This window comes from Mycteria americana, chromosome 14, assembly GCF_035582795.1.
Source record: "Mycteria americana isolate JAX WOST 10 ecotype Jacksonville Zoo and Gardens chromosome 14, USCA_MyAme_1.0, whole genome shotgun sequence".
Classification (NCBI taxonomy): Eukaryota; Metazoa; Chordata; class Aves; order Ciconiiformes; family Ciconiidae; genus Mycteria; species Mycteria americana.
Genome location: NC_134378.1, coordinates 17,491,745 through 17,514,524, shown reverse-complemented (window position 1 = coordinate 17,514,524; position 22,780 = coordinate 17,491,745). Strand labels below are relative to the sequence as shown.

At 63.6% G+C, this 22,780-nt stretch overlaps 3 protein-coding genes across 7 annotated transcripts; 2 read left to right on the top strand and 1 right to left on the bottom strand.

The window, feature by feature from the left end:
• The first annotated feature begins 483 nt into the window (after window positions 1–483).
• SOX12 (SRY-box transcription factor 12) lies at window positions 484–3,487 on the top strand. Its single transcript, XM_075517373.1, has one exon. The coding sequence runs from the start codon at window positions 859–861 to the stop codon at window positions 1,747–1,749; it is 891 nt and encodes a 296-aa protein (XP_075373488.1). The 5' UTR covers window positions 484–858; the 3' UTR covers window positions 1,750–3,487.
• A 2,647-nt stretch (window positions 3,488–6,134) lies between these two features.
• On the top strand, window positions 6,135–8,438 carry NRSN2 (neurensin 2). Of its 2 annotated transcripts, XM_075517276.1 has the most exons (3): window positions 6,135–6,364; window positions 7,539–7,720; window positions 7,832–8,438. In XM_075517276.1, the coding sequence occupies exons 2-3, from the start codon at window positions 7,544–7,546 to the stop codon at window positions 8,213–8,215; spliced, it is 561 nt and encodes a 186-aa protein (XP_075373391.1). In that variant the 5' UTR covers window positions 6,135–6,364; window positions 7,539–7,543; the 3' UTR covers window positions 8,216–8,438. The 2 variants fall into 2 exon arrangements, with proteins under 2 accessions (XP_075373391.1, XP_075373392.1); XM_075517277.1 differs by lacking the exon at window positions 6,135–6,364 and having other exon boundaries at window positions 7,350–7,720.
• Window positions 8,439–11,292: 2,854 nt separating this feature from the next.
• TBC1D20 (TBC1 domain family member 20) lies at window positions 11,293–22,434 on the bottom strand. 4 transcript variants are annotated; one of them, XM_075517053.1, is made up of 8 exons: window positions 22,277–22,433; window positions 19,630–19,815; window positions 18,291–18,371; window positions 16,731–16,917; window positions 15,800–15,901; window positions 14,773–14,914; window positions 13,882–14,066; window positions 11,293–13,736 (listed from the first exon to the last, which is right to left on the bottom strand). In XM_075517053.1, the coding sequence occupies exons 1-8, from the start codon at window positions 22,317–22,319 to the stop codon at window positions 13,481–13,483; spliced, it is 1,182 nt and encodes a 393-aa protein (XP_075373168.1). In that variant the 5' UTR covers window positions 22,320–22,433; the 3' UTR covers window positions 11,293–13,480. The 4 variants fall into 4 exon arrangements, with proteins under 4 accessions (XP_075373168.1, XP_075373165.1, XP_075373164.1 ...); XM_075517050.1 differs by lacking the exon at window positions 22,277–22,433 and adding an exon at window positions 21,826–22,061; XM_075517049.1 differs by lacking the exon at window positions 22,277–22,433 and adding an exon at window positions 20,499–21,089.
• Between the last annotated feature and the right edge of the window lie 346 nt (window positions 22,435–22,780).

Sequence of the window (22,780 nt, the reverse complement as noted above, 5' to 3'; positions counted from 1 at the left end):
GCCGGATGTTCCCCCCCGCCCCGCGGCCAATGGGCCGGGGGGGGCGGTGCCTCCCATTGACAGAACCGGCGCGGCGGTGTTTACCGGGGGCGGGGCGGCGGCGGCTATAAGAGCGGCACCGGGGGGCGTGCGGCTCCCGGGCTGCCCGCACCGCCCCCGCGCACCCCCCGACCCGCACCCGCCGCAGCGTCCCCGCACCGCACCCGACCGAGAGCATCCGCCGACTCAACCGGGGGAGCATCCCCGGGGCGGCGCGGAGCAGAGCAGAGCATCCTCGGACCGGTGCAGAGCGTTCCCGGGCCGGCGCGGAGCATTCTCGAACCGGAGCATCCCCGGGCCGGTAACAGAGCATCCCGGAGCATCCCCGGACCGGCGCGGAGCGTCCCCGGGCCGGTATAGAGCATCCCCGGGCCGGTACAGAGCATCCCGGAGCGTCCACGGGCCGGTATAGAGCGTCCACGGGCCGGTATAAAGCATCCCCGGGCCGGTGCGGAGCATCCCCGAGCATCCCCGGGCCGGTGCGGAGCATCCCCGGAGCGGTGAGGAGCATCCCGGAGCGTCCCCGGACCGGATCGCTGCGGAGCATCCCCGAGCCGGAGACCACCGGGCCGGCCCGGGGCCCCTCCGGAGCATCACAGCGGCCGCCGCCCCGGCGGAGCCGCCCCCGCCGTGCGCCCCCGGGCCCCGGCGCGGCCCCCTGCGCCCCGCCCCGCCGCCGCCGCCCGCTCCGCACAATGGGGGCGGCGCGGCGCGGCGCGTAGCGGCGGGCGGGGAGGCGGCGGCGGCGGGCGGGGAGGAGGAGGAGGAGGCGGAGGCGGAGGAGGCGGCGGCGGCGGAGGGGGGGTCCCGGGCCCCGGCATGGTGCAGCGCGGCATGCGGGGCCGGGGCGCGGAGGCTCGGCGGGAGCCCTGCACCCCACTGCCCACCCGCGACGCCGAACCCGCCTGGTGCAAGACCCCGAGCGGGCACATCAAGCGGCCGATGAACGCCTTCATGGTGTGGTCGCAGCACGAACGCCGCAAGATCATGGACCAGTGGCCCGACATGCACAACGCCGAGATCTCCAAGCGCCTGGGCCGGCGTTGGCAGCTCCTCCACGACTCCGAGAAGATCCCCTTTGTCAAGGAGGCCGAGCGCCTGCGCCTCAAGCACATGGCCGACTACCCCGACTACAAGTACCGGCCTCGGAAAAAGGGCAAGGTGGGCACCGCCACGTCCCGCCCGCGGCTCCCGGTGAAGATCAAGCCTTCCGTGCTGGGCCGCGTCTCTGCCGGCCGCAGGCAGCCCGCCAAGCCGCCCGACGCCCCGCAGGAGCCCACGCCGGAGGTGCCCACCGAGGACTCCCCCACGGTGCCCGGCACGGCCGCCTGGCACGTGGCACCCACCGGGGAGCGTGGCCCCCAGGAGCCCCCCGCGCCCCCGAGTCCCGCCGCCGCCTGCCCCGAGCCGGGGAGGTCCCCGGAGAGCGGGTCCCCCTCTCCCATGTCGGCCGGGTCCCCTCCCTCCTCCTTCAGCTCCTCGGATGAGGAGCTGGAGGAAGAGCTGCTGGGGGTCCTGCCCGGGCGGGCCCCCGCCAGTGCCGCCTGCGGTGCCCTGGACTGGTCCGTCTTCGACAAGGACCACGACCTCTTCCCGCGGGGAGGCTCCTCGCACTTCGAGTTCCCGGACTATTGCACGCCCGAGGTGACAGAGATGATAGCGGGGGACTGGCTCATGTCCAGCATCTCAGACTTGGTCTTTACCTACTGAGTCCCGCGCTCTGCAGGTAACGCTCTTTTTTTTTTTTTCCACAATCAGGTCGTATAAAAAAAAAAAAACCCAACAAAAAAAAAAAAAAAAAAGAACCGAAACCAGCTGTTTACATGCAGGAATCAGGTATTTTGCCTTGAAGCCGCTGGAAGGCAGAGCTCCCTGCTCACCCCATCCCCCTGGCACACACCCACTCCTCGTCCGTCCGTCTGTCTGGCCTTCGCCTCGCCACCGCGGGACGCGTGGCTGGCCGCCGCGGTTATTTGCCCGTGAAATGCGAGCGTCTAATCGGGTTTTCATTGGCAGCGCCCCGCGCCTGGCCCCTTCCCCCCGTGGCTCTGGCCGCTGCGGCACTGCCGGCCATGGCTGCTCCCGGCCGCTCCCATCCCCACCGGCCACTGCCCGCTCTCCGGGCAGCGGGAGCACCCACGCCGGCCCTGGCTCTGGGTGCCCATCCCACCCTCCCCATTTCTCGGTGAATGGCCGATTCTTTTTGCTTTTTGACTGCATTTAAAGCACGGCTTCAATTTTCTCCTCTTCCTTGCTGCAGCCCTTGGGGAGGGATCCCCGGCCGCACCGCGTCCGGGGGCGGCAGAGCCACGCGGAGCCCTCCCTGCCCGACGCCCTGTTTCGTGGGGGTCCCGGGGTTCGGTGTCCCACAGGACCGGCTCTTTCCCTGCGCTTTCCCTGCGGTGCGCGCTCCCCGCCGCTCGCTTTGGGAAGAGCGAAGTTGCACGCACGTGATCCGCACGTGGACGCGGGAGGCTGTGTTGTTCCTCTCGCCAGGCAGTTGTGCAGAGGAGGCTGTGCCAGGCGGGGAGCCCGCGCCCGGAGCCGCCCTGAACCCCGGCAGGGACGAGCCCTTCCCGAAGCAGCCAGCCCCCATTTTAGCCTTGGAGCCGGTGCCCACGCAGGACCCACTTGTGGCTGGCTCGCCTTGGCCGGTGGAGCCGCGTCCCGCCGTGCCCGGCCGCGGTGGGCGATGCTGCCGGGGTGGCAGGGAGCAGGCAGGGCAGGGTGGCCGGGAAGGGATGCTGTGGGAAATCTGCCTTAAGCAACCGCCCAAACGGGGCTGAGAGCAGCAGCCGCCAACACCGGTGGGCGTGTGGGGTGTGGGCGATGCTCCGGCGCGGTGTTCCTCCACGCAGCACCATGCCGTGCTCCGCTGCCGGCTGTGCCAAGAGCAGGGGCATCCCGGCGGAGTGCTGCCAAGGAGCTTCCCGGCAGGGAAGGTCCTGCCGCAGCGGTTCCTCCAGCCGGTTTTTTCTTTGCTTTTCCTAATGGCTCCTTCCTGCAACGAGCCGCCTCCTCTCGCTGCCAAGGAGCACGTGGCTGCAGCACCGGCTCGGCGGCTGCCGCAGACTGCGTTTGTGGGGCAGGGGCTGCGCTCAGGTACGGCTGTGCTGTGTGGGGTGCTGGCGGGGACCCCGGCCACCCCGAGCTGCCAGGCCTGGGGACTTGGCCGTGGCAGGGGCTGGCAGCGCCCAGAGGAGCTGTACTGGGCTCTGCGGGGACCGCTGCTTGAAGCAGCCTCCGAGGTCCCCCATGCCCCCCTTTCCCCAGGGACTCTGGGTGTGCGGGACCCCCTCCGACCCTTCCCGGGCAGGGCGGTGCTGGGGGCAGCGGGGCACCCGCTCCCTGGGGCTCTGTCTCCCCGTTTTGGGGCTGCCGGTTCCTCCGGTTGCAGGCTGCCCCATGCCGTGGGGCCAGACGGAGCCGCGACCAGGGGAAGGGCATCCCCCCGGGGCAGCTCGGGGTGGGGGACCCGCCTGGCCCCGCTGCCAGAGGTGCCGGTGGCTCTGGCTCAGCTGTGGGGACCCGCACCGTGGCGCAGGGAGAGATGTGTCCCCAGGCCCTTTGCAGGGATGCTCGGTGTCCCCCAGCCCCGTCCCGGGTGGCCTCGGGGTCCCCTGGAGGCACCTCCCCGAGGGTCAGCCATCAGCATTGTAGATGTGTCGGTGTGTAGCGGTAGCTGTGCGTGTGTGTGTCGGCGTTGCGTTAGCCACGGTGTTTCAGTAGCCCCGGTGCGGGTGCCAGCCTGCGGAGGCAGGCGGGCGTCACGCATCAGACACGTGTTCCCCGTATAGAGCGCGTCCCTGTCCCTGCCCCCCCCTCCCCCCAGGCCGTTCCCCACCGGACCCACTCCCACCCAAGCTGGAAAAGCCAAATAAGCGCCGGGCCAGCCGCGATGCCGGCAGCCTGCTCCCGCCTCGCCGCCGCCCCGGCGGGCTCTGCCTTCCCACCCCCGGGCAGCCTCGTGCCAGGAGCGCCCCAAGCCCCCTCCCACGCGTGAGCTGGGTTTGGGGTTCCCGTGGGGTCCCGCGGCCCTGGGGCTCTCTGACGCGCACAGATCTCGCCCAGCACCTCGGTGCCTTCTCGGGGCACGCGGTCGCCACGCGCCGTGCATCACCCACGGGCCGGGGTGCTCCCTCCACGGACTGCCAGGCGAAACGTTTCCTCAGGAGCAGGTTCTGGGTCAGCGCCAGAACCGGAGCCAGAGCCGGGGCGCACCCGCCCCGGCCGCAAGCACAACACCATCCGCTTCGTCCCCGTCCCCCCCCCCGCCCCCCCGTCCCCCTCCTGCCCCCTCCTCGAGACTCGCTGGGTGTATTTGTTGGGGGAGAACCGTTGTGGACAGTGGTGGATTTTCTGTGCCGTGTGGTTGTTAGTGCTTAGAGACCCCCCCAGCGTGCGGCCCTCTCCCGCTGCGCCCCCCGCCTCCCCGCTGCCCGGTGCTGGCTGGCATGCGTGTGCGAGCGTGTGTGCGTGCGCGTGCGACATCCCATCATCACTAGAGACAAAGCGAATAATAATAATAATAATAATAATAAAAAAAAATGAATAATAAAAATAAACCAAACCTCTCTCAGGAAGAAGCCGCCCCGGCGGCGGCTGAGCGGGCCGGGGGCCCCCGGAGCCGGCGGGGCCCCGGCGCAGCCTGCGGACGAGCGCCAGCGCTCGGGGTCACCTCTGTAGTGTCGTGTTAGTGAAGGGTTCCTGTATCTGGTGTCTTGGAGAAATAGGCTTTCAGCCGAGGGGCAGCCCCGGCCCCTGGCCCGTCCCGGAGGGGTGCGACGCGGCCTGCTCCGGCTCTGCGGAAGCTCGGCTAACGGTTATCCTGACTGTTGTGACTATGGAATAAAGTGTGTTGGTCTGCTGCCCGCGGCTCCGGCTCCTCCTGCGCCGCCTCGCTCCTCCCCGGGGGCTGCGGGGCTCCCCGGGGCTGCGGCATCCCCAGGGGGATGCGGGGTTCCCAGGGGCCGGCACCCGGCTCCCACGCACGGCAGCTCCCCACCCTGGTCCACGGGCGCCCGCGCCAGCCCACGGCCTCCCACCCCGGCCGCGTGTCCCGTGGGCCCCCACCCTGACCGTCCCCTCGGGGGTTCACCCTCAGGCAGGCAGAGCGGGCCGGACGTCCCCCGGGCGCGGTGCCACGCTGCGGGGGGGGTGAGCGTGTGTCCCCGCGTGTGCGCACACGTATGCGCCTGCGTGCGCGTCTCCCTGCACGTGTGCGAGCACCCGCTTGGCGTGTGCGTGCGCCCCGCGCGTGTGCAGCCTGTCCGCGCCTGCCCGGCGTGTGGACGCACAGCGTGTGCGTGTGCGTGTGTGCGCACACGCGTGTGCTCCATGCACGCCTGTGCACGCCTGGGCTGTGCCCGCTCCCTGCACACGCAGCCCCACGGCACCGTCAGCTCCACCCGTGGGGCGGGGGGGGGGGGGGGGGGCAGCCCCGGCGGTGCCCGTGGGGAAGGGACCGGGGGGGCCCCGGGGCGCTGATCCGGCCCCGCGGGGAAGGGACCGGGGGGGGGGGGAGGGGGGGCACGGGGGGCACGCGCCGCTTGCGTCACTCCCCCCGCCACCCCCACCCCCCCTCCCGCAGCTGTTGCCACGGCAACAAGGGGAGCCCGGAGCATCCCCGGGCACCGCCCTCCCCTCCCGCCGCACCGGCCCGGGCGCGGCTGGGGACCGGGCTGTCCCCGGGGGGGGGGGGGAGGTGGCCGGGGGGCGGCCGCGCTGCAGTGACCCCGCCAGCCGCAGGGGACAGCTCCCGGCACGGCTCCGGGGTGCCCCGGCCGCGATGCCGAAGCCGCGGGGGCAGCGATGCCCCGGCCTGGCGGCACAGCAGCCCCCGGCTCGGCCGGGAGCAGGGAGGCCCGTGGCTTTGGTCCTGGCTCGCCGGCCATGGCTGCTGCCCTCCTGACCTCGCCACGGGCCGAGGCCACGCGGGGCTGGGTGCCCGGTGCCCGGTGCCCGGTGCCCGGTGTCCGGCACTGCCCGCGCAGGCACGTGCACATGTCACCGCCACGGCTCTGAGTCACGCACAGCGGCTGCACGCAGCATCTCGCCGGCTCCGCAGGCAGCGGCAGCTCCCGGCCTGGCAGCGGGGACCCGCTCTGCCCGCTCCCCTCCACCCCGGCGCGGCCCCCCCTGCCATCCCCACCCCAAGTCCCTGGGGGGGAGGACGGTGCCGGGGCTGTGTCGAAGCCGGGGCCTGGCTGCCCACCCGTGGACGGTGCCGTGGGATCCCTCCTGGACACGAGGACAGCAGAGGGACCGCTGTTGGTGACGGCACTGGGACGGGGAAGGATGTGCTGAGGCCTCTGCCCCCCCAGAGGTAAGGGGGGAGCAGGCAGGGCTGGGGGGCAGGGGTGTGGGCAGAGGTGAGCCTGTGTGGGGACACGGGGGGGGATGCAGGATGAGGCCAGCCTGGGGGGGGGGGGGGGGGGCAAAGTGATGGGCACCAGGGGCACACCAGGGTGGTCCTCAGGGTGAACCCCCCCCCCCCGACCATGGCAGCACCAGGCTGGACTCCCCCAGAGCCCTGCATGTGAGAAGGGATGGAGGGACGAGCGTGTCCCCGCTGCTGGGGACACCCAGGCTGGGGCAGAGGGGCTGGGGCTGTGCTGGGGGGGGGGGACAGCCAGCCCCACGGGCAGCGCGTTCCCCCTGCGAGGCCTCTCCGGCGCAGGGCTTTGTTCAGCGCCGCAGCCGGCACCGAAAGGGTCCCGGTCCCCCCCCCTCGCCCTCCTCCGGGCTGACATTTCCACACGCATCCCCCCCCGCACCCGCACCCGCACCCGCACGCCTGGCTGCGGGGCTGCCCTGGCAAGGGCTGAGCAGGCAGTTCCCATGGCAATGCCCCATCCTTGGGCAGGCAGCGGGGAGGTGACGTGGTGGCCCTGTCCCCGTAATGTGGTGGCCGTGTCCCCCGTGTTCCTGCAAAGCAGCGGCCCCTCGGCCACCCCAAAGGTGGCCGCATCCCTCCCTGCCACCGCCCCTCCTTCCCCATCGCTGGCGATTGGGTGGCTGCGGATGGCCTGATGTCGGGCCTGATCCTGCCAACACGGCGGCAGGGGCTGTGCCGGGGCTGTGCCGGGGCTGGATCTGGCCCAGGACGGGCAGGTCCCGGCGGTGCAGCGGGGGGGTTCCCTTCCTCCATCCCGTGCGGAAGCCCCACCGGGATAAGGGCAGCGATGCTCTTGGTCACCCCGAGGACGTGGCCTCGGCCTCGTTGCCCCGGCTGGGTCCTGGTGGCCAAGACAGAGCCCTGCGGGGGGGGGGGGGGGCAGCTCTTGGGGTCCCTCTTGCTGCTCCCCAAAACAGGCAATGGCTCCTGCATGGGGGGGTGCATCCAGCACCGGTGCCCTGTCCCCCACCCTGCACCCTGGGGTGAGGGCAGGAGCCGACTCAGCCCCGCGGGTGCTGCGGCTGCAGGAGGGGAGTCACTGGGGGTCCCAGGGTCCCGTTGCCGTCCCCACGGCCCGGCCCAGCCCCCCTGTGCCCCCCAGGCCCGATGCCCACCCGTGAGCCGGATTGCAGCTGCGGCCGTGGGCCCAGCGTGGCGCAGGGAAAGTGGTACGGGGTGCGCTCCTACCTCCACCTCTTCTACGAGGACTGCACCGGGGCCAGCCCTGACCCGGACCGGGATGGGTCCTTGCCCCACGGAGCCTGGGCCCCCCTCATCTGGAAGGTAAGAGACCCCGAACCCCCTTCCTCCTGCCTTCCCCTGCAGATGCACCCCCCTGCCCGCATCCTGCGCGGGGTGCAGCCCGCCATGGCGTTTGGGTGCCCCCGTCCCCAGGTGAGCCTCTCCACGGGGACCCTGTTCCTGCTCGTGGGGGTCGCCGCGCTGGCCGCCGGCTTCCTGGTGCCCCCGAAGCTGGAGGGGATCGGGGAAGAGGAGTTCGTGGTGCTGGACGTGCAGGCGGTGCGGTACAACCATGCGCTGGGGACGTGCCGGCTGGTGGGCACGGCGCTGTGCGCGGCGGCCGGGGTGCTGGGCACCATCGGGCTCCTCTCCTGTGCGCTGGCCCCGCGCCGCCCCCGGGAAGAGGAGCAGCAGCTCTCGCCCATTCTGTGTGGCAGCCCCCCGCCGCGGCCCCCCGCCGTCTTCGCCCCGGTGGGGACGGCGATGCCCTTCGGCGTCTCCCGTGTTCACGGCATCCAGCCCCGGCGGGACGCCTGAGGCCGGGGAGGTGACGGGTGACACCCGGCACGGGGCCAAGCCGTGCTGCACCCCGGAAGCCGGCTGGATCACCTGGAGCCGGTTTGCGGTGAGCACTGCGGAGCACCCGGCTCAGTCCCGGCATGGCTGTCACGTCCCACATCCCCTCCCCCTGTGGCCCCCGCACCCCGACTTCCGCAGCTGCCGCTGCTGCCGCTGCTCAGTAAAGATGCCGAGAAATCCCTTCGCTGGCGGCTCGGTGGCTGTTGCTGTGTCTGCATCAGAAGCACCGGGTTTCGTGTGGCAGCCCCCGCCGGCCCCCGCCGCCGGCAGCACCTCATTCAGTTCAGCGTGGAACCAGAACAGAACCCAGGAACGAAACCATTTGGCCCAGTTTCCCTGTCGGAGGCTGCTGAGGCCGTTGCTGGTAGCTGAGCGCAGCGGTGGGCACCCGGGGGGCACAGGGTGTGGGGACGGAGCAGGGGGCACGGTGTATGGGGGCACACGGAGCCATGCGCCCTCTCCTGCCAGCCCGGCGCAGCCCCACGCCTGCCTTGGCCACCAACATCTCAGCTCCCCTGGGACACCCCTGCACCCCAGGGTGCTGCTGCGTCTCGGCGGGAGGGTCCTCGCTGCACCGCGCTGGGAGCAGGGACCACCTGGAGCCCCTGGGGCCGTCGCTGCCGCTCGCCCGGGGGCTGCCCGCTTGCCCGGGGGCTGCCCGCGCTCCCCGGTGCCGTGAGGCTCCTGTCCACGTCTCCCTGAGGCCGAGACCCACCAGGGCCTTGTGTCACCCCACGGCAACCTGTGTGTTGCAAGACGCAGGCGTCGTGCAGCACACCCGGCATCCCCGGCCCGTGTGGCCCTTGGGGCACCCACCCGCTGCCGGCATGGGCTGGCTGCGGCGAGCACCAGGGGGGTGCCAGGGCCCCAAACTCTGCCTCCCGTTCCCCCGGCTTGGCCCTATGTCCTTGAGAAAGCCGAGCTGCTCTTGTGGACTGGCACGGCCTGTGGCCTGGCACGCTGGCAAGTCCCCGCGCTGCCTCCCGCAGCGTCAGAGAGCGTGACCGTGCCGCGGAAGAGACAGGGTGGAGGGACCTGGCCGGTGGCACCCGGCAGCTCCTCCGGTAACCCTGGGCTGGACCCGGTCACACCGGCCAGGCTCGGGCGCAGCGGGGCAGCCATTGCCTCAGCGGGGGACCAGGGCAGGAGGGTGACGGGGGGACAGGGAGCGGGAGAAGGGCCCGTCTCCACGCTCTCGTTGGGTGCCGATACTGGTCACGCAAGGGGAGGGTGGTGGGGCAGGCAGGGCGGGCAGCGCAGGCAGGGCAGGCAGGCCTGGCCGCGATGTTGCAATTGGGCTCACAGCAGCATCAGCCGCAGCAGGGACGGACGGGACGGGACGGGAGCGGGCGGCCGCCAAGCCCAGCCTGGAGGAAGCTGGATCCAGCCTGGAGGAGCCCTGAGCCGGTGAGGCCAAAGCCCCTGCGCCCCCAGCCCCGTGTGCCGTCCCTCTGCGCCGTGCCCCCCGACTGCCGGCCCCGGCGGATGGGGCCGTACGTCCTGCTGGAGCTGCGGGACGGGGGCTGCTCCTGCTGCGCCCTGCTCGGCTCCACCAAGGGCAAGTACAGCTCCCAGATATGGGCACCCCGCGCTCTCCAGCGTGGGGAACCGCTCCTCGAGGAGGATGAGGAGGAAGAGCTGCAAGTGCCTGGCGGTGCTGGTAAGCAGGAGAGGAAGAGGAGGGCTCCAGGGCCCGAGAGCGGAGGTGCCCAGGAGCGCAGCTGGTGGCCGTGGCAGGATGTGGCTGCCTGGGATGCTGCTGGGAGGGCTCCGTGTGCGCCGTCAGCTCCGGGTGCCCAACCCCGTGCCTTCCGGGAGCTGCGGGACTGTGGCACCAGCAAAGCTGCGATGGCCGGGAGCAGGCGCAGGGGGGGTCAAGCACAGCCGTGGCCCCCAGCTTCAGCACGGTGCCGAGCCGTGCCAAGGCTGCACACGTGCACAGCGTGCCAGGCTGCATCCGCACAACAGCACCCAGGTATTTGCACAGACCCCCACTTCCCTGTTTGTGCTCTTTTTGGGTAAATAAAAGACGTGTGACATTTCCTTGGGGGCTGTTCTCTCTGCTGAGTCCCAGATAAGCCACAGCTGCTTGGGGCTAAGCCCAAATAAGCCGGGCTGTGCCTGGGAAGAGCAAGCAGCAGCTCTGTGCCGGCAGACGAGGGACCCCGGTGGGCAGGTCAACCCCTCGGCTGGTGCTGGGCTCGCTGTCCGGGCTCTAGGCATGGCGTCCGCCCCGGCAGCGTGCCAGAGCTGGGCGTCGCATTAACGCAGTAACAAAGGCACGCGGCGCAAGGAACGGTGCTTTGCTGGCTCTCCAGGCTTCCCTCCGCTGTAAAACCTCAGCCCTGCCCGCCCTCCGCCCCCCAAAACCCCACTGAGCCCCCAGCAGCCCTCCACCTCTATCGGCGTGTCCTTCCCAAAGGGCTTTGAGAGGTATTGAGAAAATTGCTCCCACAGAAGAAGCCACAGGGAACTAAAAATAGCCCCTGCACGATTCGGTAAACACGGCCACCAGCCTCGTACCACCCAGCAAAGCCCATTCCCAGCCCGGGGAAGGCAACTGTGTCACCCCGGCTCGGCGGAGCATGCCCGGCTGCCGGAGGCTGCACAGGGGAGACGGTGCCGGCCAGGCCTCTGCCGAGAGGCACCATGCCCGGGATCTCCTCCCACAGCCAGGCACCCGGCCCAGGGTGCAAAAGGGGCCGGGAGGTCAGGCTATTTACAGCCCTGCTCTCCCCGCGGTGCTGCTGATGGGGGGGGGGGGATGCCCCGGAGAGCCGACGGCACGTGCAAGTCCTGGCTTTTAACCAAAGGAAGGAGAACAGCAACCAGGGCACGCAAGCGGCGTTTGGCTCCGCTCCTGCTTCTCTTCCCACGGGGCCGCTGGGTGTGAGGCCACAGGGGTCGGTGACTGCGGAGCTGGCCTGGCCACCATGGGGACGTGCCAGATCTGGGCCACGGGGTGCCACGAGAACATATCTGGCATCCCCGGCCCCACACCACAGCCCCTGCCGGCACAGGGGGAGGGAAGGAAGCGTGTTTAGTAACTGTTTATTTTACAGTTATAGGGCTTGTACAAATCTGCATTTACACGGGTATGTATAAGTCTTTGTACAGAGTAACTGAAGCACCCGAAGCAACCGTCTCCTCCCAGGCCCTTCCGCCCCCAGGAACAACGCAAGAACTAAAGTGCATCATGGCCAGAGAGCAGGGGGCTGCAGGGGCTTCCCCCGGGGGGGCTCCAGCCCTCCCCTCCTTCAGGGCAGCGGGGGAGTGTACAGAGGGGTGCCGGGACCTCCGGCAGCACTCCCAGGTCACCACAGACTCTCCTGCACCAAAGTTTCTAAAGTGCTAAATCACGCAGCCCTCCGCCCTGCGCCGCTGCTGCCCTGGGGAGGTGCTGAGGGGCAGAAGCCGGCTCTGCCTTCAACCACGCTGGGAGAGGAGCCCCGTGAGCAGCCCCGGCCCTCACCAGCGGCGCAGACAGCCCTGGCACGAGCTAACCACTGGCACCAGCGAGCAGCAGAGGGAACAGGTCTCACTGCCCTGCCTGCGCGAGAGCAGATTCACACACTCCGGATTTCAGCCCGCAGAGGCAAAGGGAACTCCTCTGAGCAGAGCTTTACGGAAACACGGGTCAGGCGTGATGACTGCCCGCACGCCCTCCGGCCAGCAAGGCACGGCCCCTCCGAGAGCGAGGGCCCACAGGGCAAACCAGAACCTACCCAGAGGCGGTTACGAACCGACAGGCAGGGCGTTGGGACAGCAGGGTGCTGAGTCTTGCAGGGCACGAATTGTCTTCTCTATCCTGAAACCCATAACTCTTCAACCAACACCTAATTTTCAGGTGTGCAGCCCCTGGGCACGGCACAGATGGCTTTGGGCACAACACAGCAACGGCGAGGGAGCTGGGTGGGAGCCGTAAGGGACAGGTAAGGGCACTTGCGGGAGGTTTAGCAGCTCAGGGGAGAGGTAGAGGCATACAGTGTCTATTGGCTTCGTCTCAGTGGGACACCGAGTTGTCTAAAAGGATTTGCTGCTTAGCTTGGAGGGCAGGGAGCGCTAGGACTGTTAATGGGACTGGGTGGGGAGACAGGAGCTATGCAGGGATCAGGAGCGGCCCTTCCAGGAAACTCCCTCGCTTGCGTTATTCCGAGGGGTGATGCTGAAGTCTGACCAGCTGGTGGGGGAGATTTATGACAGATTTCCTACCACAATGACTTCTGTCCTGTGCAAAGTGTTTCACAAGGTGGAAAAAGCCTTTCTCCGCATTAGAGCCTGCTTCCAGAGCTGTAAAAAAAGTCTGCAACGGGTGTTTATGGTGCCGCTAAGACTTGTGGTGACGTGATCTGGCACATGACAGCACATACCTCGAGCAGGGCGAGCGACACTCGTCTCTCACCTCGCTGACCTAAGATACCACCGCGCTACTGCCAGCAAAGGAGCCCCAGCGACCGAGAGCTAAGCTCCCTCTGGCAGTCCTGCGGACCTGCTCCTGTCCCCTGCCCTTCCCTCCTGTAAACAGATCAGGCTGCAAAGATGAGGAAGGAAAAAAGAGCCAAGGACCGTTACAGACTGGAGAGAACCTCACGGCAGGGCGCTGACAGGGGTTTGTGAAAGGTTTGCCTCTACTCAGAGGTTGCCTACAGGAAAGGGAAGGGTTGGACCACCGGCGAAGCTGAACGCAGACGGCGGGGCACGCTGGCAGCCTGCAGACGGGAGTGATGCAGAGCCAGAGGGCTGCCCTGTTCCTCAGGAGTGTAACAGCACCTTGCTCCCACACATGCACGCACCCAGGCCAAAACCTGCCGTGACACTCTCCTCCAGGCACGGATCTGCCCTCACTCCCATTAATTAACACCAGCAGAGAACACGGGATTGTTTCGGCATAGCCCACGCGTGGCTCTCCACTCGTACAGTCACCTGTGCGCAGCCTGAAGAGCCTGACTCGTCCATACCTCCGGCTCCTCACGAGACGGCAGCAGTGCTCATCTGCTCACCCCTGCACGGGGAGGAGAGAACAAGGCGAGTGTCGGTGTGGGGAACAATCCTGCTGGGCTGGTTCCCATCAGTCTCTGTCACAAAGGCCAAAAGCGTCACTGGACGCAGCAAGAATAAAAAATAAATCTTCAGACAGGTTGTTTCTGGACACGTCCTTTCACCAAACATCACCCCTTCCCACCAGGGAAGGACGTGGTAACAGGGAAGGCCCTTCCTCCGGCTTCAGGGGAAAATCTGCAGTTCAAACTTGGGTGCCCACTCCAGCGCGCTCTTCACCACGGCCAGGGCAGCTGCTCCCAGTGCGACCGTCAGCCCCATCACCGCCAGCTTGACAAAGCGGTTGGTCCTTGGCTTTGTCAAGATGGATTTTGTCCGCTCCTCCCCTCGGGGCTGCTCCCCGAAGCGCTGCCTCAACACAGTGTCTGGTCTCTGCTGCACTGACGCCAACTCAAAGTCCTTAAAAGTGGAAGCTGCAGTTCTGCAAGAGAAGAAACGGGTCAAGGAGTGTCCCCAGCTGGCCTCCGGGACCAGCCTCCTGCCAGGGAGGAAGATCTTCATGAGGAAGCAAGACCTAGCAAGGGGATGTACAGAACACGCAGGCACACGGGCTGCCCTGCACTCACCGTTCCGCCTGCTGCTGAGCTGCCTCCCTGGCGAGTTTGGATGGCGGGAACTGGACAAAAAGGTCCCCAGCTTTGCTGATCAGACTCTCGTAAGGAAGGTCCTGTGGGATCTGGGACAGGAGGTGGTGGACAGAAGCCATGTCACACTCGCAGTCCAGAACTTCCTGCTGCCGGTGCAGGACAATCTGCAGAGAGGATTGAGAGCACTGAGGACAGCCGGGGAAGCAGGAATGACTCCTTGTCACTCGCTGGCACTCACTTCAGAGCCAGAAGAGAAAAACATTTTGCTTCCAGCTGAAAGACCTGCCCTTCCTCAAGGGGACACACTACAACGAAGCATTCCCTGCCTGGGAAGAGAAATGCCAAACCTTTCCCAAGACTCTGAGGCCACGGAAAGCTCCTTTCTGGGTAGTTACGTTTGTCTTCTGAGCAGAGCCTGCTACTGGCAGGTCAGAGACACGGGCAGAACCTCAGCAGGGCTTGATTCCACGACTTGCCCTCAAACAGAGATTTGTTTGGATCCCCCCCAGGAGAAAGGGCAGATGGATGCACAGCGCAGGGCTGGCCAGGCTCCCCAGCATCCAAGCAAGTGTCCAGCAACAGGGCCAGCAGATGAAAGCAAAGAAAAACACCAGGTCATGCTGCCTCCACAGCACTGAACTGGAACAGCCCGCACATCTGGACACCCCCGGGCTGCCCCAAGCTCTCCTGGATCCCACCTGCCCTCCAACCACCACCAAGGACATCGCTGGCCTTGGGGGGCCCCTGCACAGCGGGGTGCAGCCAGGGACAGCAGCAGCACTGGGTTTGCCAGCCCCCCTCTGTAGCCCCAAATTACCGGCACCTTGCAACGGTTGAGTTGATCCCCCTACCATTCCAGCCAATACCTACCACAGCAGCAAAATAAATGGGCATCAGTGGATGGCAAGCCAGGAAGAAGTCATATAATCGCACGACGTGCCTGAAGTCAGACAAAACGTGCCCGAACCAGGTGATCAGCCAGCTGAGAGCAAAGATGGTTCCCACCTCCGCACTGCACAGAGAGAAAGTGCTGTTAGGTCAGCCGCTGCCAGCAGCTTGGAAACAGCGCTGAAATATTCCTGGGCGATCCCTGCGCCACACCTGCATGCCTGGAAGGGGAGACAGACCTGGCTATCAGCAGAGCATTCAGAGCTCCGTCCAGATCCATGAACTGTACCTCTGATACAACCCCAAGGCACAGCACTGCCACTGCTCATGTCACACCCAGTGGGGTCCACAGTAGAGGTCCAAGTGGTCTGCTTTCAGGAGAATCTGAACGTGTGACGTGCCACATCACTGTCTGGCACGCTGACCTGAGGACACCTGAAGTCCTGCAGCACAGTCAACTTTACAGATTCTTTTCCACCCTAAAGGCTTACTAACTTCTGGGAGTTTCTAATCAAGCTTGGTACCCAAAGACACCCTGGCCATAAACGTAACAGAGACACTTGCCCAGGAAAGGACTCTGGACTGAACCTTCCCACTTCTGCTTTATTCTGCCTGGACTACGCTTGTGTGTCCCTGTTGCACAACCTGGGAGTTATCCCCAGAACTAGCAACAAGCTACAGCAGGGTGACACCAGCCACAAAACTGGGCACGTGAAGCTTTGTATGACACCATCTGCAACCCCCCAGCCTTTCCAATATGGACTGCAGACCACTGGGGTGAAGATGGCACCGTGTAAAACCCCTCAAAACAGGCAGCACAGGTTTGGGTCTGCTCAGAAGCAGAGTGCCACATGGCTTTGGACCGTCACCGTTAGCTGTGGGTCAGCTGTTGACTCACTCTGAGGAAGCCACTGTGGTGCTGGGGACATGTTGGTGCAAACGGCCCCACGAACAGTAACGCGAGACTGGCAGGGCAGAGCTAGGAGGCTCCGAGGGAACGTCTGCGTACCTCTGCATGAAGTCATGCACCTCAGGGTTCACCTGGTCTATGATGGGCATCAGGTAATTTAAAATGTGCTTGGTATTATCCATCGTTGGGTCCATAAAATCCCTGAGGAAAGATTTAAGAGAAGGTCCATCAAGCAACCACATCAGTGAGCTCTCCTTCAGGGAGGCAGCCAGAAGGTAAATAAACGTACTTGCAATAAACAGCTTTGCTGGCAGGGTGGCCCCCAGCCCCAAGGAATTCTGTCTATTTGGGACAGCCTCCTTCCTACTTGTCTGGGACACACAGGGCTGATCTGCACAGAAAACCCAGACAATCACGCTGGTGTCAGCTGACACTTCTTATTTTGCTGCAGTGCATGTGTGAACTGTAAAGCCTTTCCAGCACCCAAAACCTAACTCCCCATCTGGGAGAGGAGGGAGAATCTCTCCAAACCACTCCCCAGCTGAAGGCTTGTTCTCATTTCAGTGCACAAACAGGAGAGTCACTTGACTTGGGGCTCAGGACGGTACAGACCACGCTGCCCAGGGCTGTACAAGGCTAAGTGGGAGGCACTGTGCTGAGCCAGCCCCCAGGAGCTGGAGAGGCCCTGACAGCAGAGATGGCCAGAGAACTATGAATAATGCATGCGTGTTGGCTTTTCCAGCTTCAAGAGATGTTACAAATTAATCTGACAGCCTTCAATTATCCCTTCCCCAGAGCACAATTCCCTGCAAAGCCATGTCCTATCGTGTGGTCACGCTGCTCTCTCACAGCACCCCTCTGGGTACAGACACGACAGGCAGCTGGCCTTAACCCAAGGCTCTGCCTTCCAGGCTCCCCTGCTCCGGGACAGGCCAGCCCCATCTGCGCAGGCTTCTGCACAGGCACAGGCATCCCCACAGCTTGAGGACACGCAGGCAGCTCCTCTCCTCCAGCCGAGCCCGGTGAGTACCTGAGATGATGCGTCGAGAGCTTTTCCACCAGAGCCGTGGCCAGTCTGTCCCCCACCACCAGGAGGAAGGTGACCACGATGTCATGGTAGCCCTGGTAGTAGTGCAGCTGGGGGTTGCGCTTGAGGACGTGGAGGATAATATCGATGAGCTCCTCCTGCAAACCTTCCCTCTGGTCATCTGGCATCCCTGTGGGGACAGAAGCAGGCGGCGGTGGGATGGACTGCGTCACCTACCGGCACGTGCTGTGGGAGCGAGCGCGGCTGCGGTATGCGAGGAGAGGACCCATGCATTTACCAACCCGCCTGATCCCAAGGGATGTGGTGCAATGGGGAGGGGTAGCAGAAAAAAATATCCCGAGCCCTAATCCTGCCCCCCAAGCCCCTGATGGCCCAGGGGAAGCCGTTTAGGTTGTTTAATCTTCTGAGCCGCAGTGCCTCTACCTGAGAGGAAGTCACCGCGGAGGACGGAAGCAGGGTTTACTGACGTTTGTACAGCGCTGCAAAGAGCGAATTGCGCTGCACATCCAGCACTACTGAGGACAGTTTAATAATTTTTAATTTCCCAGGGGTTCTAGAAAAAATTAAACAGGACCTATTTTCACAGAAACTGTGCCAACTGCATCAGATTGCGAGGCCTCCATCGCCACAACTTTGTATTGGTCCCCTGCTAACAACATGTGTTTAGGGACAGGATGTCACAGGAAAAACACTGTTCCTGCCACGTACAGCTGCAGCCAGTTTCTGGCAGTCCTTGTCAACAGATAAAATGCCCAAAGGCCAAGCAGAAAGTCCCAGCGGAGATGCTGCAATGACAAAGTTCTCCTTTTCCCCTGCTTCACTAATGTGTCTAAAAATAGGCAGGAGGCTGCCATTCAAGGGCAAAAAAATCCGTACCAGCAGACCCTTCAGGAATCAGGCTCGCACACGGTATCCGCACTCGAATAAGAATCAGAGTGAATCAACTGTTTACATAAAATAAAAGCCGCAGAAGGGGGAAGCAGATTCTGGCCAGAAATAACAACTGCTCTGCAGAGTTAGATAGTCGCTGGATTAAATGTTTTATAAATAGCACAACAAGGCATCAGCCACCCATCAGACCTAAACAACTGCAAAAACATTTTGCTTCTAAAGGTTCAAAGTTCTCTTAAATTTGGTGCATGAACCCCATTTTGAGACTGTTTTACACCAGAAATTGTTCTAACCACTGACAAACCTGCTTTCCATGCCCCTGAGCTAGACCACGGTCTAAAATAAACCACTGCAACTGTTTGACGGTCCCTGCCTGCTGGCAGAGGGGCTCAGGGGCAAGCGTAACGTTGGAAGAACCACATCAAAAACCAGCTGTAGCACAGGCAGCTGAAGGAAACCGATAGGCGCAGAACGGCTGCGCTGCATGAAGAAGCTGCTGTAAGCTCACAAGGAAAAGGCTTTCTAGAAGTCAGGCTCTCGGAGCAACAGAGCATCACCTACTGCAACCCCCCGAGTAAGGTCTGAGCCACGAGGAGCCCCACGGCACAGACCTTCCCCCCGCAGAGCGGGAAGAGGAGAATCCCCTCTCACCTGGTGGGAAACGGCGCAGGGATCGCCGCACGTCCAGTAACACTTGCTGGTAATCTTTATTGTCCTCTCGCAGCTCCTTTCCTGCTTAGAAAAAAAGGAATATGATTAACACTGAGTAGTGCAAAGGTAGCGGGAAGAGAGCTGGGCGAGGGAGCCGGGAGAAACCCTGCTGAAGGCAGGAGGATGAGGCTGCACACACAGACACACCACCCCATTGCACGTCCCCTTTTTCGTACGTCACACACCAGCCCTGTCCTCTCGCTTGCACTGCTGCACATTCTGACGCTAACTTCAGCGCGAGGAAACGAGACCATTATTTCTTTAAACAACATACGTTAAAATGCTTAAACTGACACCACTCCCAGTGTTCCTGGAAACTTCTTTGCTCCACAGTTTTGCTGTGCAATTCAAAGCGTACTCAGCAGCAGCAAGGCATTATACGCTGTGGAGACTACAAAGGATAGTTTATTAAACAGAAATAATTCAGAAGAAAACCCCACCCACAGGTAGCCAAGATAGTTAAAACAGAAGAGAAAGGAATTTCTTGGCACACTGAACTACCTGTGCGATCACGTGAAATTAAATGTTGTCTTCCACCTAACATAATCACCCACAACATTATCACCTAATAATCCACAACATCATCACCTAACATAATCCAGCTCTTGACTGACGTGGGGGGGATGCACACTTCTGAATGGACACAGATTCTGGAACAACGACATCTGTCCTAGGGACAGTGACTGTAAAAGCTACAGGACCTGGAGCCTCTGCATTGCGAAGGTTTAAAAACCATGCAGGTACCTCATCAGGAAGGTCATTTTCCCTGCTTCTGCTCTAACCAAACACCACATGCGCATCATGCAACAAACTGCTTCACCTGTGCCTGGAAGAGACACCTCGGAAGTATTTCGGCCAAGCCAGGGCTCAGCACAGCCACCTCTCCACGGGAGCAACACAAATTAACTTTGATACTTTCTGCTGCAGATGAACTTACACACGCCAGCTAACGGCTCAGGGCCACACCAACCGCATCCAAAGTGAACCAATTTCCATCACTATCACTAAAGATAGTAACAACCTCACAGCACGATGGAAACATTGTTTTTAGGAAGTCGTGTATTTCCAAATCTGCCATTTACATACAACACAGCGCGCAAAACTACGGCGTTCACGCTGCAGCGCGACTCCTCATCGCACACAAGCTCGGTGGGAAATGCACCGGCATACACAGGGAGCAGCGTACACACGTGCTTCAACCTCTGCGATCCTTCCTCTAGCGTGCACAGAGATCACGGAGCCGTTCTTCCAAAGCACCGGAGTCCAGGCTGTTCCGTACCTGGAAGAGGGGGCAGGTCGTCCGTATTAACACTTAGCAGCTTCGGCCACACTTTGCAACGAATCTCATCCATCAAGAGCCCCCCCTCGCTGATTGCCATCCGCCTGAGCGCGGCCACGTCGATGGGGTCGCTGTTCAGAGCCTGATAAATTTCCTCCACTTTTCTTTTCTTCTTAAAATCAAAGTCTGTAAGAAGACCACAAAGAGGCAAGCTGAGAGGCAACGCCAGCACACGGAGGGCAGCAGCTCAGATCAGGGGGGCAAAATCCACTCACAGCGATGTCACACACACAACAAGGGAGATGACACGGGACAGTCGGCACACGCCCTGCCAGGACAGACCAGGGATGACCCTGGCGGGTGACCCACCAGCTGACCGTCCCTGTCTCCACAGGCACCTCACGAGGGCACCTCACCGCTTCCCGAGCGGATCCCATACTCCCCAACGGATCACAGCTCCGTTCAGGACCGTGACAGCCGTGCAAAGCCACCCTCCAACTGTTTGCTCTCTGACGCAGCCGCCAGCTCAGGTGTCAACTGTTTCCTCAGACCAGGACTTCGTGTTCCTACCGACTCGCAGCTAGACAGCGGCTCCTGGATGCAGCTGTCCTAGGCTGAAGTCTGAGCATTTCCACCGACAGCAACAGTCACAAGAAAGGACATAATTATACCAGAGTGAACGAATCACAAGCGTATTGACTTCTCTCCCAACAAACACAAACTTGCCAGCTATTAGTATACGCGCGGATTAGCCAGTATTAAACGAATACCGCTGGTTTGTGGAGCACGTGAACTCGGGGGCAAGTAGGGAAGGGAATAACACACAAAGCACACAGTGCTCTGGTTTCAGATGGGTTAAACGCACTTACAGGACATGGGAGCGTTTCCCGAGGAGCTGAGAAAGGACACTATTCCACACTGCATCGTGGTATTTGTCACCGCTGCCTCACGTGAGGAAGGAGAGAGGTGGCCGAGAGCCACCTGATATCCCACACCGGAGGAGTTTCCACTAAGGAGGCTTTGCTGAGCAGCTGCGTGGCCGGAGTGCAGGATGAGGCCGCGAACACTGCCTTTACTTAAAGGCTTTTCCAACGGACCCAGCTAACACTGCTCTTGGGATCCAAATGGGATTCGTTCGATAAGAGACGTGTCTGAATAGGATTTGGGGTGGGAGGAATTAAAAGGATCCCGATGGAGAAACAGCTGTTTCTCAATGCCCCACCCTCCCGGCAGCGACTTGGGGAGTGCGTTCCTCTGCCCACGTGGCACCTCCGGCGTCTCGGCGCTGCCCCGGCCCTCTCCCCGCTCCCGAGGATCTGCATGCGAGCAGCTGGCTGGAAGCGCTGCTTTCTGCACCGTCTGAACGGGAGACAGTGGGACAGAAGGCTGCTCAGACACACGGACACTACGTAGGTCAAGTGGCGGATGCTGTCCCTTCTCAAAGTACCCTTTTTAAACACTTTTTGGATGAAAACAAGCTGTAACAGCCTACGACAGGTCTCCAGCTCCCCTCCAAACAGCAAGTTCCTGGTAATGTTAAAGCTTCTAACGCTCAGCCAGTGACCACAATTTCCTTTCCCGCCCCTTGTGCAAGCAAAGTTATTTGCACACGAACAGAAAGCAGCTCCACTCAGCCGGCCGTTCCGCTGCGACACGCAGACACTGGGCTGTCACATACCGAAGCCTCGGGAAGGAGGAGACAAAGCCGATGGAAGAAGAAACTCCTGTTCACACACAAAGAACTTAAGGAGTAGTACGAAGGAAGGAGCACGTATGGTGGGCTCTTCTGAGATTTTACTGGCAAACATCCCAATATTTACACTGTTCAAACGCACAGCGGACAATAGCCACAACTATTACCGAAAAAAATTGTATTTCAAAACTTTTTTTGTGTACCCACAAAACCTTAACTCACAGCGTCAGTCACACTTAGAAGGAGGAACAGAAACACAAGCTCAGAGCGCGGGGGCTTATGGCACCGTAACTCAAACCCTACCGTCACGAAAGGTCCACCGGACCGGCTGCGAGTGGATTTTTATTTACTCCCGCGGCTAAAAACAGTGCCTGGAAGAGTTCTCACTGACAGCACCCGAGCACAGCACCCGCCTGCCTGCGGAGAACCCGAGCGCGGTTCCGGAGCGGGAAGCAGCCCCGCGTTCCCAACGGCTGAAGCGACGCGCAGGCACCGGCACTTACACAACGCTTCGCAGGGCCAGGCCCCCCCCCGGCGCTGCCGCAGGGCCCCCCCCGGCTACTGCCACGACGGCCGGCCTGGAAGAGCGAAGCCCGGAGAGCTCAAGGGCCCGGCCTCGAGTCAGGCAGCGGCCAAACCGCAGCCCCGGCTGCTCCCCGCCTGCCCGAGCCCGGGGCCTGGCGAGGCAGCCCGCTCCCGCGCCGAGGGACGGTTCCGCAGCCGCGGGGGGGGGTGGGCCCGAGCGGAGGATCCGGGCCCCCCTGGGCCGGTCCCCGCCGCCTCCCGCCGGGGCGGCTCCGAGCGGAGCGCCGAGCCCCGCCCCGCCGCTAGGGGGCGCCGCCGCGCCTGCAGGGGGCGCTCCAGCCCCCACCTGCCTCAGAGGAACGGGCGCCCCCCGCCCGCCCGCCCGCCCGCCCGCTCGCTAGGCCCGGCCCAGCCCAGCCCAGCCCGTACCGTGGCCGCCACCACCGTTGCGCGGCGGGCTCCACCGGGCCATGTTCCCTGGCGCTGCGGCGCATGCCGGGCCGGAGACCGGACCGGGCCGGGCTGGGGCTCCGCGCTCCCCGCACCGTCCGGTCCCGTCCCGCCCCCGCCCACCTCCCCCCGCCCCTCCGCCGCCGGCGCGCGGGCGGGACGTCACGGCGCCTCAATACGCAGGCGCATCTCTTTGAGGCGGATCACATGTGCAGAAGAGGGCGCGGCGCGGCTGCGCATGCGCAGAGGGGAGCGGGCGGCACGTGCTCTCTCCCCGCGCTGGGCCGTTTCTTTCAAATTTTGTATTAAAAAAAAAAAAAAACAACAAAAAACCCCGAGGCCTCCGCGCACGGCTTCCTCCCAGCGCCGTCAGGGGTGGTTAATACATCCACCAGTGCTGCTGGCACCCCCATAAAAAAATACCCTTAAAGAAACCCCTCTGGATCCCGCCGCTGCGAGGAGCAGCGAGGCAGCGGCCGCGCC